This window comes from Acipenser ruthenus, chromosome 7 (assembly GCF_902713425.1).
Source record: "Acipenser ruthenus chromosome 7, fAciRut3.2 maternal haplotype, whole genome shotgun sequence".
In the NCBI taxonomy this organism is placed as follows: Eukaryota; Metazoa; Chordata; class Actinopteri; order Acipenseriformes; family Acipenseridae; genus Acipenser; species Acipenser ruthenus.
This window is the reverse complement of record NC_081195.1, coordinates 52,798,497-52,814,279: the sequence shown is the minus strand read 5'-3', so window position 1 is coordinate 52,814,279 and position 15,783 is coordinate 52,798,497. Positions and strand designations below refer to the sequence as shown.

General features: G+C 36.5%; 1 protein-coding gene across 4 annotated transcripts in view; it reads left to right on the top strand.

Moving 5' to 3' along the window:
• Nucleotides 1-15,478, top strand: part of LOC117415096 (transmembrane and coiled-coil domain protein 3-like) — a 48,824-nt gene extending 33,346 nt beyond the window's left edge. For 3 of the 4 annotated variants that reach the window (XM_034025059.3, XM_034025058.3, XM_059027270.1), the window contains exons 2-4: nt 9,150-10,072; nt 12,047-12,182; nt 14,757-15,478. In XM_034025059.3, the coding sequence (XP_033880950.1) occupies nt 9,150-10,072; nt 12,047-12,182; nt 14,757-15,059 (1,362 nt within the window). In that variant the 3' untranslated portion in view covers nt 15,060-15,478. Of the gene's footprint in view, nt 1-4,374; nt 4,574-9,149; nt 10,073-12,046; nt 12,183-14,756 lie in introns of those variants that run through there. The other variant, XM_034025060.3, reaches the window with a different exon arrangement.
• The last annotated feature ends 305 nt before the right edge of the window (nt 15,479-15,783 follow it).

Below are 15,783 nucleotides of genomic sequence, written 5' to 3'. Positions count from 1 at the left end.
CCTGTAACTTCTTTACAGTATAATGCCTCTGTGGGATTCAGCTTATCTGTGCACAGGGATTTGCTGCATTCACAGCTAAATGTCATCTCTCCATTGCTCACAGAAATGAATATGACATTCTACTTAATCAGGAAAGTTGAGGACTTGGTTTATAGTGAAGCTTTAATTTAATCTGTTACATTAAATCATATTAATCCTATGTTTAACTAAATAGTGTTCTGACTCTAAGCAGTGTTTTACCATATAAACTGTTGTATACACCCTGGTGAACTCCAGCAGAACTTTACACATTTAAAAGGGATCAATCTTTGGTCTGTCTGGATAGCTGTCATTGCCTAATTACTCAGTCCATTGTGAGAGTCGCAGCCTCTTCACTGATCAACCACTCCACAGTAACATCCCTGAGACTGTGGTGCCTTGTTTGTCATACAAATGCCCTGTCTGTTGTTAAAAATCTAAGTGAGTGTCACTGTGTTCGTTGTTCTCAAGAAATTCATAGTTTTCTGTTGTTACTGTACTATATTGTCAGCAGCACTATTCAACCGTTTAGACTCTAGAACAAGGTGGTAGAAAACCCATTTTGACCATTGCCTTCTGTAAATCCTTACTGGATCTTGATCTGTCTCCTTGGGAATACAGATTTTGACATCGCTTTAGTTTTATCTTTATCAACCCCTTTCTTTTATACTACTTGAGTAGATTAGCAGAAGCTGACACCCTGGGATCCTTCAAGAAGCTGCTTGATGAGATTCTGGGATCAATAAGCTACTAACAACCAAACAAGCAAGATGGGCTGAATGACCTCCTCTCATTTGTAAACTTTCTTATGTTCTTATTATTTTCAAATTCTCAGGCTTGATTTTAAATAGGCCAATTTCTTACCATTTTCAAAACCATTTTGGTACAGTAGCAATCGGTTTCAAACTTTTAACGTTTGCATGCTGTAGTGAATAGAACGGTGGTTCCCCAAACTTTGATTGGACAGTCTGTTCCAATCACCCAGCTGTTGCTGGTATTTAAATTGGACATTTAATTGTGCAAACAATTTCCCTTTTGAATGGCAATGTATTGTGATAACAAATATCTGTGTGGTTGCTGCCATTTGTTTTTACCAGTGAATATTAAGTGGTAAGTCTTTCAGCTTTTGCTTTTGCTGCTCAGTATTCATGTTAAATATCTAAAGAGGGTTTCAAGTTTGGACTTTTAGGAATGTATGGTTTCTGCTACTCTAATACAGTAGGATTGCTTTTTGACAACTCAGTGTATGGTATGTTGTTGACAATTTCCTGCAGGGCATTCTTCTAAAAAAGATGTTTTATTATCATTGTGTTTCCTGGTAAGAATAAACCAACACTTTAAATAACTAAATGTGGAGACTAAAGATAGCAGCATAGTTCCTGTAGTCAGAGCACATAAAACACTAGACTCCATGGAAGAGCAGTCAAGGGTGATATAGAATATTTCCAATTTGATGTCATTAAGGAGTTAACTACTGCTTGGTCAAAATGTTAAATGACACGGCTCCAGAGATTATTTAGGTAAACGTACACATTCTTAGCATCTTAAGAATTCAGCAGTGAATTCTGTACAGTATTTGCTACTGTACATAGTCAGAAATAAAACAAACAAAGTCTGCTGTTGAATTGCGTTGCCATGTGATAAACCAGGGTGACATACAGTAGCTGATTTCAGACCAGTAATTCTTGTTTGCTACTTAACTGTGAATCTGATTCATTATTAACAGTGGAACCTGACATTTTAAGAAGCCTTGCACACAGTGCATGCCGGGCACCATCAAACATATCGTTTATTGTTAACGTATAGGGGCCTTTAAGGACACTGTTCCTCAAGATAAGATAATTCTGTCATTTGGGGGGAAAAAAAATGATCATGCATGGTGGCTCATATTTAATCCAAGCATTGCAGTGTTATTTGATTGAGAAAGTGGTTTACAGAGAATATATAATAAAAACGCCTGTGTCTGACCATCTGTATACTAATACCCTGAAAATCTGAATGACCTCAATAGATGCCTTTCTGATGATCTGATTTATAAAAGAAATAAATCAAATAAAGGGAGGCGCACACATAGTTTTCTTCTAGTAATCCTAATGAAATCCTCTTTGGATTGTATTTCTGTTTTGTGTTACGTTGAAACCAAATGCATTTCTGGTGGTAGTGTAAGAAAGCAAGGCCTAATATTTTCGATATCTATTGAAACATGAGAGTAAACATAACCAGATACAACTAACAATTTCAAATCGCAGTGATCCAGTTTTATTATCAACGTACAGGTAAAATTATACAGAGAAATTCACTACTTCTGGAGTTTATGAATTAGCCCTGATACAGATAAAGATAAAATTAGCTGTGGACAGTTGAGGCATGTCAGCCTCTCTACTGTTTTTCCAACTATGCTGACTGTAGCATTGTAACAATACATAAAGTCTCTACCCTTCACCCACAGCCCACACATTCCTTGACAAGCAGCCCCTCCTTATCAGCAACTCCTCGCTTAACAAAGAACATATGTCTCCTCCCCCAGAGAGAGACTGAGAGAGAGAGACAGAGACGCACACAAGCATGGAAATAAGACTCCTATTGCATAGCACTTTCGCCCATTCCTAGCAACCATTACATGTATTGAACTAATTCAGTTATCAGTAAGAAATAGTTCAATTAAATGATTATTAAAAGTACATTACAAATACTAAAATGGTCAAAAATACCAGATGTTACAGTAGGCTACACGTTGGATTAAAAGACTACAAGTTTCACCCACAAACTACAAATGTCTATTTTCTGTTGGGAGAGAGGGGGGGCTCTGTTTTTTACCTAATTTTTTTGTACTATTAACACTAAAATGCTTATCATATTTATTTTTCAGGATTCAATAAAACATAATTAAAACCTATTAACTGTTCTGGATGCCTCTGCATGTTACTGTATTATTTGCCCTCTTAAAAAATAAACACAGAAAGCAAAAGACCTTATTTTGTACAATACTTGGTTGTAACTGTCCAACCATGAGGGGAATAGTGGACCCTGAGTTACAGGTATCCTACACTGTTTATACCACATTGCTGAACCAGATGAAGGCTGCAGTTCATGTGTCATTTATGTACCCATGGGCTTTGGCAGATCTAAATATAATCTGACTAATAAACTTGAAGTGCAGTGCTGTAAACCCTGAGTAATAAATGTAAATTGAATATTGATGTGAAATTTTACTCCTGTCTGTGGCTTGTATCAGAGTGTAGCTTATATAATGGCATGCACACGCACACGCATACACACACACACAAGCACACAAATAATATGTGCGTCCTGGAGTGAGAATTTCCCTGGAGTGAGAAGATTGGAAATCCTATCAAAGATAACTAGATTTGGGGTAAACATACACTGTATAAGTTTGCACAGTTTGAATTGCTTTCAGATTTTCAATTCTGTATTTGTTCTCACTCTGGGTGATTTTTTTTTTTTACCTTCCCTGTAAAAGAATGAAAGAATAATCTCCAGTGAAAAACGTGTGATTAGGGGATTTCCTTTGCACACAGCCAGTTTTAATAGCTGCAGTATAAGCCTAAACAACTTGAGTTACAGGATGCCATCAGACAGCATTACTGTAGTTACATGTATGACTGTTCAAAAATAAATAATAATAATAATTGCAAGCTGGACAAGACACAACATAACTTATTGTGTTAATCAGAACATGGATTAACATATACAAATCTATCATTTCCTGCATTGCCATGCTGCTGTCCCATCAGTCAACATTGATTCCATTGACACAAATTTTTATGGCGTCTGGTCATTTGAACATAATTGTAAACTGGATAGTACTCATTTAGTGTTAATTAAATGGGGTACAATGGTACGATTCATATTTTCCACAAACTACAAACAATATCTGCTGTTTATTGGTCCCCCCCTCAAGCAACTCAAAAAACTGCAATTTAGTGGCAAGTCTCACTAATGTCTTAATTTTCACAGCAGTAGTTAGTTGTTTATGCATCGTTTCAAGTCCTACATTTTGACCTAAATTTGTACCTTAGCAAAATGTACTTCATAAGCTCTGATCACTGTAGCCTGCATTACTCTTTTCCGCTTCACAACTATTAGTAAGTAAAGTTTTCAAAATGTTATTTGTATTAGCATTTGGCATTGTACACTATGGTAACAATATAACTCCTGTGTGCTTTGAAAATTTGATTTTGACACTTATATAAAAGGCTATAATTAACGAGCCTAGATAAGAAGTCATCAGGCCAGGTGGTGTGGTTTGCCACTCCCTTATTTCTCATTATGACAGTGATGAAAAGGGCCTGCAGTACCTTTAGTTTTGGTGACATCATTCTTGGTTTCATCAGAAACTTGGCATAAACTTGCCGGAGCTGAAGGGGAACGAAGCAGCTGAGCCTCTGCAGTCAGCTGAAGGACCTTATCTTTTAAAGACTGGAGGGCTCTGTTTCATTGGAGACTGTGAAAGACAGCCCTGTTATGTGTAATCCTCTGTTTTCAGAGCATGGGGAAAGAAAAGCTCTTTCTTGAAACCTGGAGCAGAAAAAAGGTAAAGCTCAATTATTAGAAAAAAAATGATTTCCGATAAAAGATAATGAGAGGTGCATGTCTGAATCAGTAGAACAGTTTAGGAAGTACAACTTGTTTCACTTTGCAGAGGAAAGGTTTGGATTTCTTGGATTAAGTCAGTCAGGATGTTTAAAATGCTAACATATGTTTTATCAGTTCAAGTATTTTTATATTTCATTCTTCTGTGATACAACTTAATTCATTGTGGATCCCCAGGAGATTTGTAGCAATTACAAACTTGTCTCTCTCTGATACTAAAAACTTCAGTTTAAGAAGAAATTATTGATGTGTTTTCACAGTGAGATGCACATTCTGATGAGCAGCAACATGCAAGACAACAACACAAGCAGCACTGTTTCGAGTAATAAATAAAAACATTGTTTTCAATTTGAACATTTAAGGTGTCTAGGTTTTTGTTTTCCCTCTGAAAACAAAATGTTCTCCTCTCTATTTATTTATATCTACTGTAGCTCATGGTGGTCTATTTGTAATCCAAGGAAGTAGACTTTATTTCAAATATCTGTTATCTAGCATTTTATCATACATTTAGAGAGCAACATCTGGTGCTGCCGGTTGTGCCTATGTTTGTCTTAATAATGTTTAGATCCTAGTAATGCATATTAAATGTGGATTTAGTCAATTTTTCTAGATTCTCTGCTGCTGTACCCTTTTATTGAAATTCTAAAACTAAGAGCTTTGAGTTTAGGAGCAACTGTATTTAGTAAAATGAAACGGGGTAGGGAACAAACTTTTAATGGACATGGCCTATTTGTATTTTTGAGATTTCTTCATCATAAAATAAAGTGCCCATGCAAGGTAAATCCCTAGTTATGACTTTTGCAAAGACATCTTCCAAGGCTGCTTTAGTTTTTTCTGTTAAGTGTCAGTTATTTGCGAGGGAAACCTGTTTTTTCCTGCAGCAGTGGGATAGGGGAATGGAGGTGGAACAACAAACAAAGAAGCTACGTTGCAAACTATCCTTGTATGCTTAAACCGAGGTGTGTATTTGTGAAATCAATGCAAGTCCTTTTGAAAACTACTCTTATTATGTTTGAACCAATTTCCTTCAAGGCAGTGGTGGAGGAACATTGCCTGGGATAGTATGTGACAAAGGGTTGCCAAATCAAGACAGAGCAGAAACAGCAGAGATCCAATATATTAGTTGGGGAAGTACTGGATAACTGGTGAGAAAACACTGAAAGTACCGATAATGTGGGTGGTAGGTTGCAGTGAGGTCACATTTATAAAGTATCTGCTATTTGATTTGTTCACTGTCAATGTAAGCTGTCAAAGTTAACTGCCACTGACAGATTTTTCATGTGTACCCCTAGTAAAAAAATACTAATTACTAATGAAAAGTTTTCAAAAGATTTTATTTTTATATATTATTGTATTTGACAAATCTCCACACTTCAAAGTCTGCATAGAGGTCATACTGTTACAGTAACACATGACTGTAGTCAGCTATTTACAGTATTATTATTATTATTTATTTCTTAGCAGACGCCCTTATCCAGGGCGACTTACAATCGCAAGCAAATACAAATACATTCAACAGTATCATTAACCAGCAAACAAAAGACTGCGAGACTATGTGAGGATTCTAAATAACTAGCATTTCACATTGTTCAGTGCTATTTATGCAATGTGGTTATCGTAGTATAATTCAAGAATGTATTTGAAATCAGATGGATCTGTAGAAAACTGTTTAAAACTGGGGACGCTAGACCAGTTAGATCTTTTATGGCAGTACTAGGTGTTTATCCTTGCCTCTTTTTGATATTTCAGCTGTATAGCATTGCTTAGTTTTATGTTTCTTGAGCTCTTTCAGTCTGCGTGTTTCTTGCTGAAAACTAATAATGAATACCAACTCACTCATTTAAAAGCAGCACATCCCTTAAACAATGGCAGTACTGTACAGCTGTGCAGATGAACTTGTTTTATAGTGTCCTTTAAACTATCTCATATTTCAAGTGAACAACATTGCTTAGTTTCGAGTCACTTCAGCCCTCTGTCTGTCTTCTTGTTCAAAACAAGTTTTCAAACTTGGGTGAGTCATGCATTTCAATTTGAATCTCAGTGGGAAAACAGTGTGTACAGTGACAAAACTCAGGGCGAGTGGGTGTGCAATACATATTTTTGGGGGTTGAGTGCTACCGTGGTGGTCATCCACTGGCATTATTACTGTGATAATTCCCAGCTCAGGCTGACATACTACGGTATATAGGTTTTTAAATGAGCACTCGTGGACATGTCCAGAAAGTTCAATGATTATTAGAAAGATTTTCAATGGGGATCAGAGTTTTCTGCTCAGTATCAAAGTTCTAGCACAATAGAGAGGTGCTACTTAGAGTACACTGCAGACTTCATGTAAATACTGCTAACACATATAGACCAGGCTGACAAGTTGCTGATCATGGAATTTTTATTAATCTTTTTTTTTTTTGTGTGTGTGTGTGTAATTATTTAAAACCAGGTCCTAAAAAAACAAACATTTTGTTTGTTTCAAGTCAAAGATGTGACATGACCTGAGTCATGGCTAAAAAGCCATTATTAATTAAATCTGTATACATTTCTAATGCGGTTCAAAAGCTACAAATGCAAATGCAAATATATATATATATATATATATATAGTAACAGAACAGTTGTTGATATAGTCAGATATCTGACAAAAAACAATTAAAGACACATGCACCTCAGTTCCTAGTGATTTTAAAAGTAAACAGACATTATAATACAAAATTAAAAAAATCATAAAGTAGTTTTCATGCCAGTAAATGTATTGAATCCCCAGGCAAATACCATTGTGCTAATGCTTTACAAGTACAGCCCATAGTACTGCACTCACACGCTATAAATGTTCTGCCTAATCAACTTGAACAATTTGTAACACTCTGTGTCAAAATGCTCATGGAAATACCACAGGAGTGTGCAATTTTTGAAAAAAACTTCTTGTCCAAGGGACAAAATGCTGGAAAAATCTACTTGTCCTTAAAAATCTACTTGCCCCCTCGTTGCACAAAGCACACGCAAAAAAGTTAAATATAACTTGTAGGGTTTTGGTTTTATTTAACAGTGAACACAATCAATCAATTAGTGATTTAACAGGGGCGGATCTAGCCTTGTAGCTTGACAGGTTCATTAAGATACGTAAATGGTTCGGTCTGGTTTTTTTTCCACTCTTTCTCTGTAAGCTGAATTCAACTCCTGACGCACATGTGTTTTAGTTTATTGCATCACAGATACAAAAACATTGCCAAGTATTACTGCTGCTTTGTGGAATTCTGATTTTTCTTGACATTCTTTCAGTTTTGTAACTGCTGAACCCCAGGTTTTTTGGGAGGGCAATATTATTTCCCTGCACTACTCTCACGTAAAAAGAAATACATACATGAATTAATACATCAACCCATTGCCGTGAGATTTACAGTCTCTATTTTATTTTAAACAATAATACAATATTGTATAGACTCTCATATATAAGCATTTAATTTGTATCATTATAAACATTTGTCAATCTTCATGTTTTAATAGTTTCACAAATCGATTATTATTATTTTTTTTTAGTAATAGTGTTTAAATCTAAAAAATGTCAATATGGTAAATATTTTAATAATTTACACAACATGATTTTTTATAATCTGCCAATACCTTAGCGACTGGTGTGTGTGTGTTTTTTGTAACTTTACTTGATTGCTGCATTTAAATCAGGTTCATGTATTAAGAAAGCAGTATCACTTATTTGTTAATTTACACAAAACATAAATAAGTTTATAAGATTAGTCTGTGCCTTGCCAGAGGCTCTCTTGGCAGCCATTTCTGGGTTTCTTTGTAACCAACAGAAGATCAGCTTTTTCCACAGCTAGCCAATCAGTGATTAGCGGTGGGATGTAAACACTTTTTAAAATGTTTGTGTGTAGGTGCTAGACTTCCGCAATTTAGTTTTCAGAAACTTGCGTGGCTCTCTAAAATATACCAGGAGTGTTTTTCTAGCAACAGAATGAATATAGGAAAAATAAATAAATAAAAACTATTTGTCCAACAGGCAAAGTATAGCGGCAAAACTTGTCCCTCACACAAGTATTGTTGCCCCAGGTGTCGGGCGATATGAATTGCACACCCCTGTACCAGACTGGAATATTGTGTTTGTGCTTCCAGTTGCTGGAAATCTCCTACCTTTACAATACAAATAACTGTACAATAAAATGCTCTGACTGCAAGAAGGGTCACAATGTTACCTTATCAAGATCTTCAAAGGTTAAATCTATAATGAGGATCAATATTCTTGTTTTATTAACTTACTTGCAGTAAACATCAGTATAAAATCTCATTATGAACGGTTGGGTATTCCCCAATATGGACAAAAAAAGTCTACAACAGTAAAAAATGCTATAGTTTTGCTTTGAATTGGTAGCACAACACTTGAAATATTTGTGCCCTGGTGTTACGAAAGGCAAAGTGCGGGCTGTTATTTGATTAGCCAGGTTTTTGTAATATGCTGTAAATAACTGAACTGATTATTTACTCATTTCTGTTCCTTTTCTTGTTATCCAGGCGGATCGGAATGATGTCACCGCCCTCACTGTACCTGCAACCATCCGACGTGGAGGCTCGGACACCAACCTCAACGTGGACGTGACCGACGGCATCCTGGATTTCCACAAGAGTAAAATCACCAACGACAACCTCCAGCAAAAGATCCTGAAGATCACAGAGTCGATGAAGATCGAGCAGACTGCTCGTGATGAAAATGTAGCTGAGTACCTGAAACTGGTCGACAGTGCAGACAAGCAGCAGGTGGCCCGTATCAAGCAGGTGTTTGAGAAGAAGAACCAAAAGTCTGCCCATGCCATCTCTCAGCTGCAGAAGAAGCTAGAGCAGTACCACAAGAAATTGAAGGAAATTGAGCAAAATGTGCCATCCAAGAACTCTAAGGATGCCTCCAAAGACAACCTGAAGGACATACAGCATACCCCAAAGGATACAGGTAGCACCCAACGAACTGGCAACTCTGGGCAGGCCAGCACAGAGAAGAGCAAAACAATAGGACCAGGTGTGTCCTTGACACCTCCCTTTTTTTTCAACAAACCTAGGGAATTTGCCAACCTGATCCGTAATAGGTTTGGCAGTGCAGACAACATAGCACAACTTAAAAACTCACTAGATACATTCCACCCTGAAGGAGGGAATAGGACCCTAAGTGGCAGTGCCACTATTGTTGCCAAGCCCAAGTATCCCAGCGACGATGAGTGCTCCAGTGGGACCTCTGCCTCTGCAGACAGCAACGGCAACCACTCCTTTGGCCCTGGAGGCTCCAACACGCTGGAGAGCCAGACCAAGTTTACCAAGATCTTTGAAGACTTGCAGGAGATGCAGGAGATGCAAACGCAGTTAGCAGAAGAAATTGAAAATTTTAAAATTCAATTTAAGAGGGAATATGGATTCATTACACAAACCCTGCAGGAGGAAAGATACAGGTGATTTTTTTTTTAAACAACATGTTTATTTTAGCAGTTAAATTTCTATAATATATTATTAAACATATTGTTTTTGTCAATGTATTGTTCTCTTGGCCTTGTCACAGCAAATTATTTTGGAATACATTTTAATAAATTGCCCTTTAAATGTAAGCACACATTAACCTTTAAAAAGGCAGGATATTTATCGTATGGAGGCATTGTTATTTTATTACTGCTGCGCTGCCATTCTGACTTTCGAAGATATACAATCCGAGGCGCACAGCCATCATTTGTCTAGTGCTGCAAACTCAGATAGTAGATGATGGCAATGGCATTTTCCTTTTTAATTGCGTACATATCATTACTTATCTTCAAATGTGATTTTAGTTTTTCATAAATAAAAATGTATGTAAACCATTTCTACTATTGTTTTTTCAAGCTACATAATATGTAAAAATAAATAAATAAATATCCAAACCACAGCACATATAAATAATGACCACAGTTAAAATTATTAAAGTAGTTTGTAAACCTATGTATAGCAAATGTTTTTTTTTTTAATTATTATTATTATTATTATAGGCAGTATAGGGCATTTGTAAATGAACAGTAATAATTATTTTAATTTATTGTACTTTAGATTATCACATGCCAGAAAACAATTTAAATTAATCCTGCAGCTGACAAAAATAAGATTAGTAGCACGTGAACCTGTGTGTTTGCATTTGCGTGCTAATTAAAGGAGTGAGACTGAGAGTTGCTGGAAGGTAAACAGTTGTGCAAAATGGTTGGAAACAGGTTTTCTCTTTCTTTTTTTTAATTTTTTTTTATATATATATATATATATATTTTTTTCTTTTATAAATTTAGTCGTCGCCAATTATTTTTACCCCGGTTTTCACCCCAATTTAGCATGCCCAATTATTATCTGTATCCCCGGCTCACCGCTCGCAACCCCCCCGCCGACTCAGGAAACGGAGGCTGAAACACGCGTCCTCCGAAACGTGCTCCTTCCAAGCCGTCATTTTTCGCACTGCAGATCCACAGCAATGCTACCAGACCTATAGTGCCGGAGGACAACACAGATCTGGCGGCTCCGCTGCAGAGCCACAGGCGCCCTATCGGCCACAGGGGTCGCTGATGCGCGGTGAGCCGTGGATTCCCCTGCCGACCTAAGCCCTCCCTACCCGGGCAGCGCTCAGCCAATTGTGCGCCGCCCCCTAGGAACTCTCGGTCACGGTCAGCTGTGACATAGCCTGGATTCGAACCAGCGATCTCCAGGCTATAGGGCACATCCTGCGAGGAGCGCCTTTACTGGATGCGCCACTCGGGAGCCCCCTATAGGTTTTCTCTTTCTTAAACTCATTATACCTGAGCTAGTATGTCAGTCAGCCAGCTTTGATATAGACAATGTATTGAACAGCAATTGGTAAAACCTTTTGTGTAAGGAAGCCCTCTCATGAATGAAATATTTGTTATACAGATGTTAGCCTAACACTTATTCTAATAATATATAGGAGCTGCGTATGCTTATTGCTAGTCAGTTTCGGTCTTGATGGGCAATACAGCAGATCTGACAGACAATCTGTCAGATATGGGGCTGATAGTTGCAAGTGCTATTATATGTAAAAATGATAACTGTATGGGCTGTTCTGAAGAAAAGGCTTTCCTTCTCCCTCAAACTTCTCTGAAGGATCATTGAGGAATGGTCACGCATTCCTCTGGAGCATTCAGACACCTTGCAGACTGTTCACAATTGACCAGTGCCACCCTGGCAGCCAAGCCCTATTGATAGTGTAATGGAAAGTTCTTTCTATTTTCTTTTTTTTTATTATTATTATTTTTTTTTTGTCAAACCCCTCCATGGTATACATGGCGATGTAATAAAACAGAATGCCATTAGGGGTAAAAACAGGTTAGAAATTCAACTGTTTTGAAAAGCACAGCATACTGTGTTCCAGGCATGGTGAGCATTTCATTATCTTTCCACAGGTATGAGCGTTTGGAAGATCAGTTAAATGACCTGACAGAACTGCATCAACACGAGACCACAAACCTCAAACAAGAATTGTCCAGTATTGAAGAAAAAGTGGCTTACCAGGCCTATGAACGGTCCAGAGACATTAAGGTACTTCAAAATAGGAAATGAAATGTGAAATATTTTGTAATCTATCAGACAGAGTAGGAACACAGAGACGAGCACTGTTTTTTTTGTCAATTGAAGACACAGATGGTGTCACTTGGAAACATGAAAAATGTATTGGAACGATGCTTTAGTAACGTTGCAATACTTCTTACATAAAAATTGTATTTTACTAACACCACTAATTGTTTATTGTTGTCCACAATAGGTTAGTTGCTTAAGTGGATTAGTTCATTTTGGTGCCTCAAATTCAAGATGTATCTGAATTGATTAATATGTAACAAATTTGTTGAAGTTTGGTATTTAAATACAAGATTCTGTTTTTTGCAAAGAATTACACTAAAGAATGTACATGTAAAGAGAAGTGAATAACATAAAGTATGTCAGCTGCATCAATCTCCGAGTGAACATGAAGAACTCTCCAAGATACTTTACATTATATTATAAATCACAATGTTTACAACAAAAAGGGAGGTAGCATGCTAGAACAGTAGTGTTATTATTTTTGATACAGGTTTACAACAAACCTCTATGTGCTGTGGGTGTCATTTTATGGTAATTAAGGAGGGTCGATGTTAATATTGTGCTATGCCGCTCATCATTACAAACATGCCAATTAAATGCTAATTGCATTAGATGGGTGTTTATAATGACTGTACGATTATAGAATGATGTTACAGAAATGTTTCAGTTTTACTTACCTAATCACAGGTTATTACCTAATCATCCAGGTTTACAGCAGATGTAACTGGAGCGTTCTACTTGTCATCTCTGCTTTTTTTGTTTCTGAGGATGTTTAAATTAGGGCTGTCAAGTGATTCAAAACATTAATCACAATTTAATTTTGAGATTAAAAATTTTAATCTCAGTCAATTTTGGTTTCAATCACATATTTGATACAATTACTGCATCCATCTCATTTACATTTGTTTTATTATTGATGCTATTATTATTATTATTATTATTATTATTATTATTATTATTATTAATTATAATAATAATAATAATAATAATAATAATAATAATAATAATAATAATAATAATAATAATAATAATAATAATAATTTTAAATTATTTTTATTAGTAATGAAATTGCCTGAATAAGACAAAACATTACTGAGTAACGATTATATGTGCCATAATTGTAAATCATATCATTTAAATTAAATTTGGTTATTGAAATAAAACAAAGCTATAATTTTGTTAACAGGTCTGCAGTCGGTAGCTATCCAGTTTGCAACAGCCCTGGTTATAGTATCGTAATTAGCTTGATTCATGGGTTGTTGTTGTCTGTAGCAGAAGAACTACTAGAAAGTGTATTTTGAGAAGTGAAAGCATGTTTGGCACACAGGTGGTACAGCTGACTAGATGCACATCTGTGATACTAGAACTCACTTTCACAAGTAACCCTATTTCTATCCAATGCACTGTCAGAAAGGTTTTTTTTTTTTTTTTTTTTTTTAAATAAGCTTTCCATTCACAAGTCCTTCAGTTTGAGTGCTTTGCTGCGTAATGCGATTCCGTGACTAATTTTATATTCAAAAATGACTACACTCATTCAATCCTGGCATGCACTTGAGTGTATTAAAATGGTGCCGCAGGAAATTATTTAGGGTATGCTAAGAGGGTCAAGGCAGGGGAGTGCGATTAACGTGTGTGAAAAAATTGTATCTCCAAAGAAATTAGTTTAAATGTAGTTATTGTTAAATGTTTTCATTTAAGATTATCTCATAGCACAGAATAATGTATTTTTTAAAGTAGTGCCAATAGGCTATCATTAATAATTCCATTTAAGTTTAATTATTGAACTGCGTTCTATTAATATGTGTTTGTACGGTTTCCTTTTCTCACTCAACAATGTGATCATCAACATCAATAGGCTCACTGTTCTATGAATTATAACTAATTATGTCTGGTAAAAGATAGATGATTCTTAACTCCAAATCAATTTCATTTTCAAAGAGAGGTTATAATTATAATACGAGGAGTAACTTTTGTATTAAAATACTTCAGCTGTGGGATTCAATGCTGTGCTCTTAAGGACTGTAAACTAAGGCTTATGACACAGAGAGTTTGTCTTGCTGCTAAGATTTCAGTGGTTTTCATATACTGTACAGTGTGTGTACAATTGGTTACAAAACTCCTAAGAATATACAGCTGGCTGACAGTCATGGGGAAGCACTGATGTAGCTCTTTGCCCTTTCCCTAGTTGGCTTTTGTTTTTCATACTGAGTTTCATTGGCGCTTGCATAGTTTGTTCTAAAGTTGTGCATTAAGCATTTCTTAACACAAGATTGGCGACGGGGTTACAGGAGATAAGGAAGTGTATTTCTGCCTCAGTAAAGGTGATGATTCTTCAAAAAAAAGAATATTGCTTTCTGAGTGCCAAAAGTCATTCTGAACAGCCAGTGGTAATCTTGTAAAGTGCAATATACTGTAGGTGATTTTGTATTGCTTTATACTGTGTTATGCAATCAGAAACAAAGCCCAAGCCAAGGTTTACAAACCAGTGATGGAACTGAGTGTCATTTATCTCCTTTTTTTTATTTATCTCATCAGGAAGTGCTGGAGTCATGCCAGACCAAGATCTCTAAGCTGGAGCTCCAGCAACAACAGCAGCAAGTGGTGCAGTTTGAAAACACCAACGCCAAGGTGCTGCTGGGGAAGTCCATCAACATCATGCTGGCCATTGTCACAGTGATTCTGGTCTGCGTCTCCACCATCGCCAAGTTCACTGCCCCCCTCATGAAGAGCCGACTGCACGTCATCTGCACTTTCTTTGCTGTCGCCCTCCTTGCCGTTTTCTGGAAGAACTGGGAACACTTTCAGATTGCTATTGAGCGATTATTACTACCGAACTGAAGGAAAATACTTTAGTGATCTGATGCTGTTTTTGTTTTCTTTTATCTAGTTTTATTAAAAGTACTGTGCATACTGTGGTATAATTCTCTGTGACTGGTGACAGTGAAAATGACAGGTAGCATTACTGTTGGTTTCCACAGTTCTGGGAGGGATTCAACGGAACAGCTAGCCAAACGTGCATGTTCAAAAGGTGGTTGTTTCTTTTTATACAAATGCCTCTGGTGACAATGAACTGTCAATGGCTTTTTGGTTTGGAATCTCTTCCTGACATGTGGCACCATATCGTAACACAAACTTGACTTTATCTGTAATACCTCGCCTAAAACAACTCAGTACAAAACTTGGTAAAAAAAAAAAAAAAGAATAAAACTTGACATTTTAAACAAGTAGGCAAAATATAATGACATGGTGCCTTGTTAGGTGACCTTTTCAAAACTTTTGTCGACTGGACTGAAGTTTATTTTAGTTGTATTTAGTTTGATTGATTGAGTGTTTGAGGTTTTAGTAACAAAAAAAAACAAAAAACCAAAAGTTCTGTTCGTTTTGCATTATACTATTACAATGGCTGGCTTGTAAAGTGCAATATAGATGTGGGATTTTGGATTGCTTTTTATTATGCTATCTGAAACCCACTGAAATCCAACCCAAGCCAGCAATCTACACTGCGCAGTATACATGCATTCAAATATCTTGTGTGCTGGATGGCAGTTGCTTGTAAAACCTG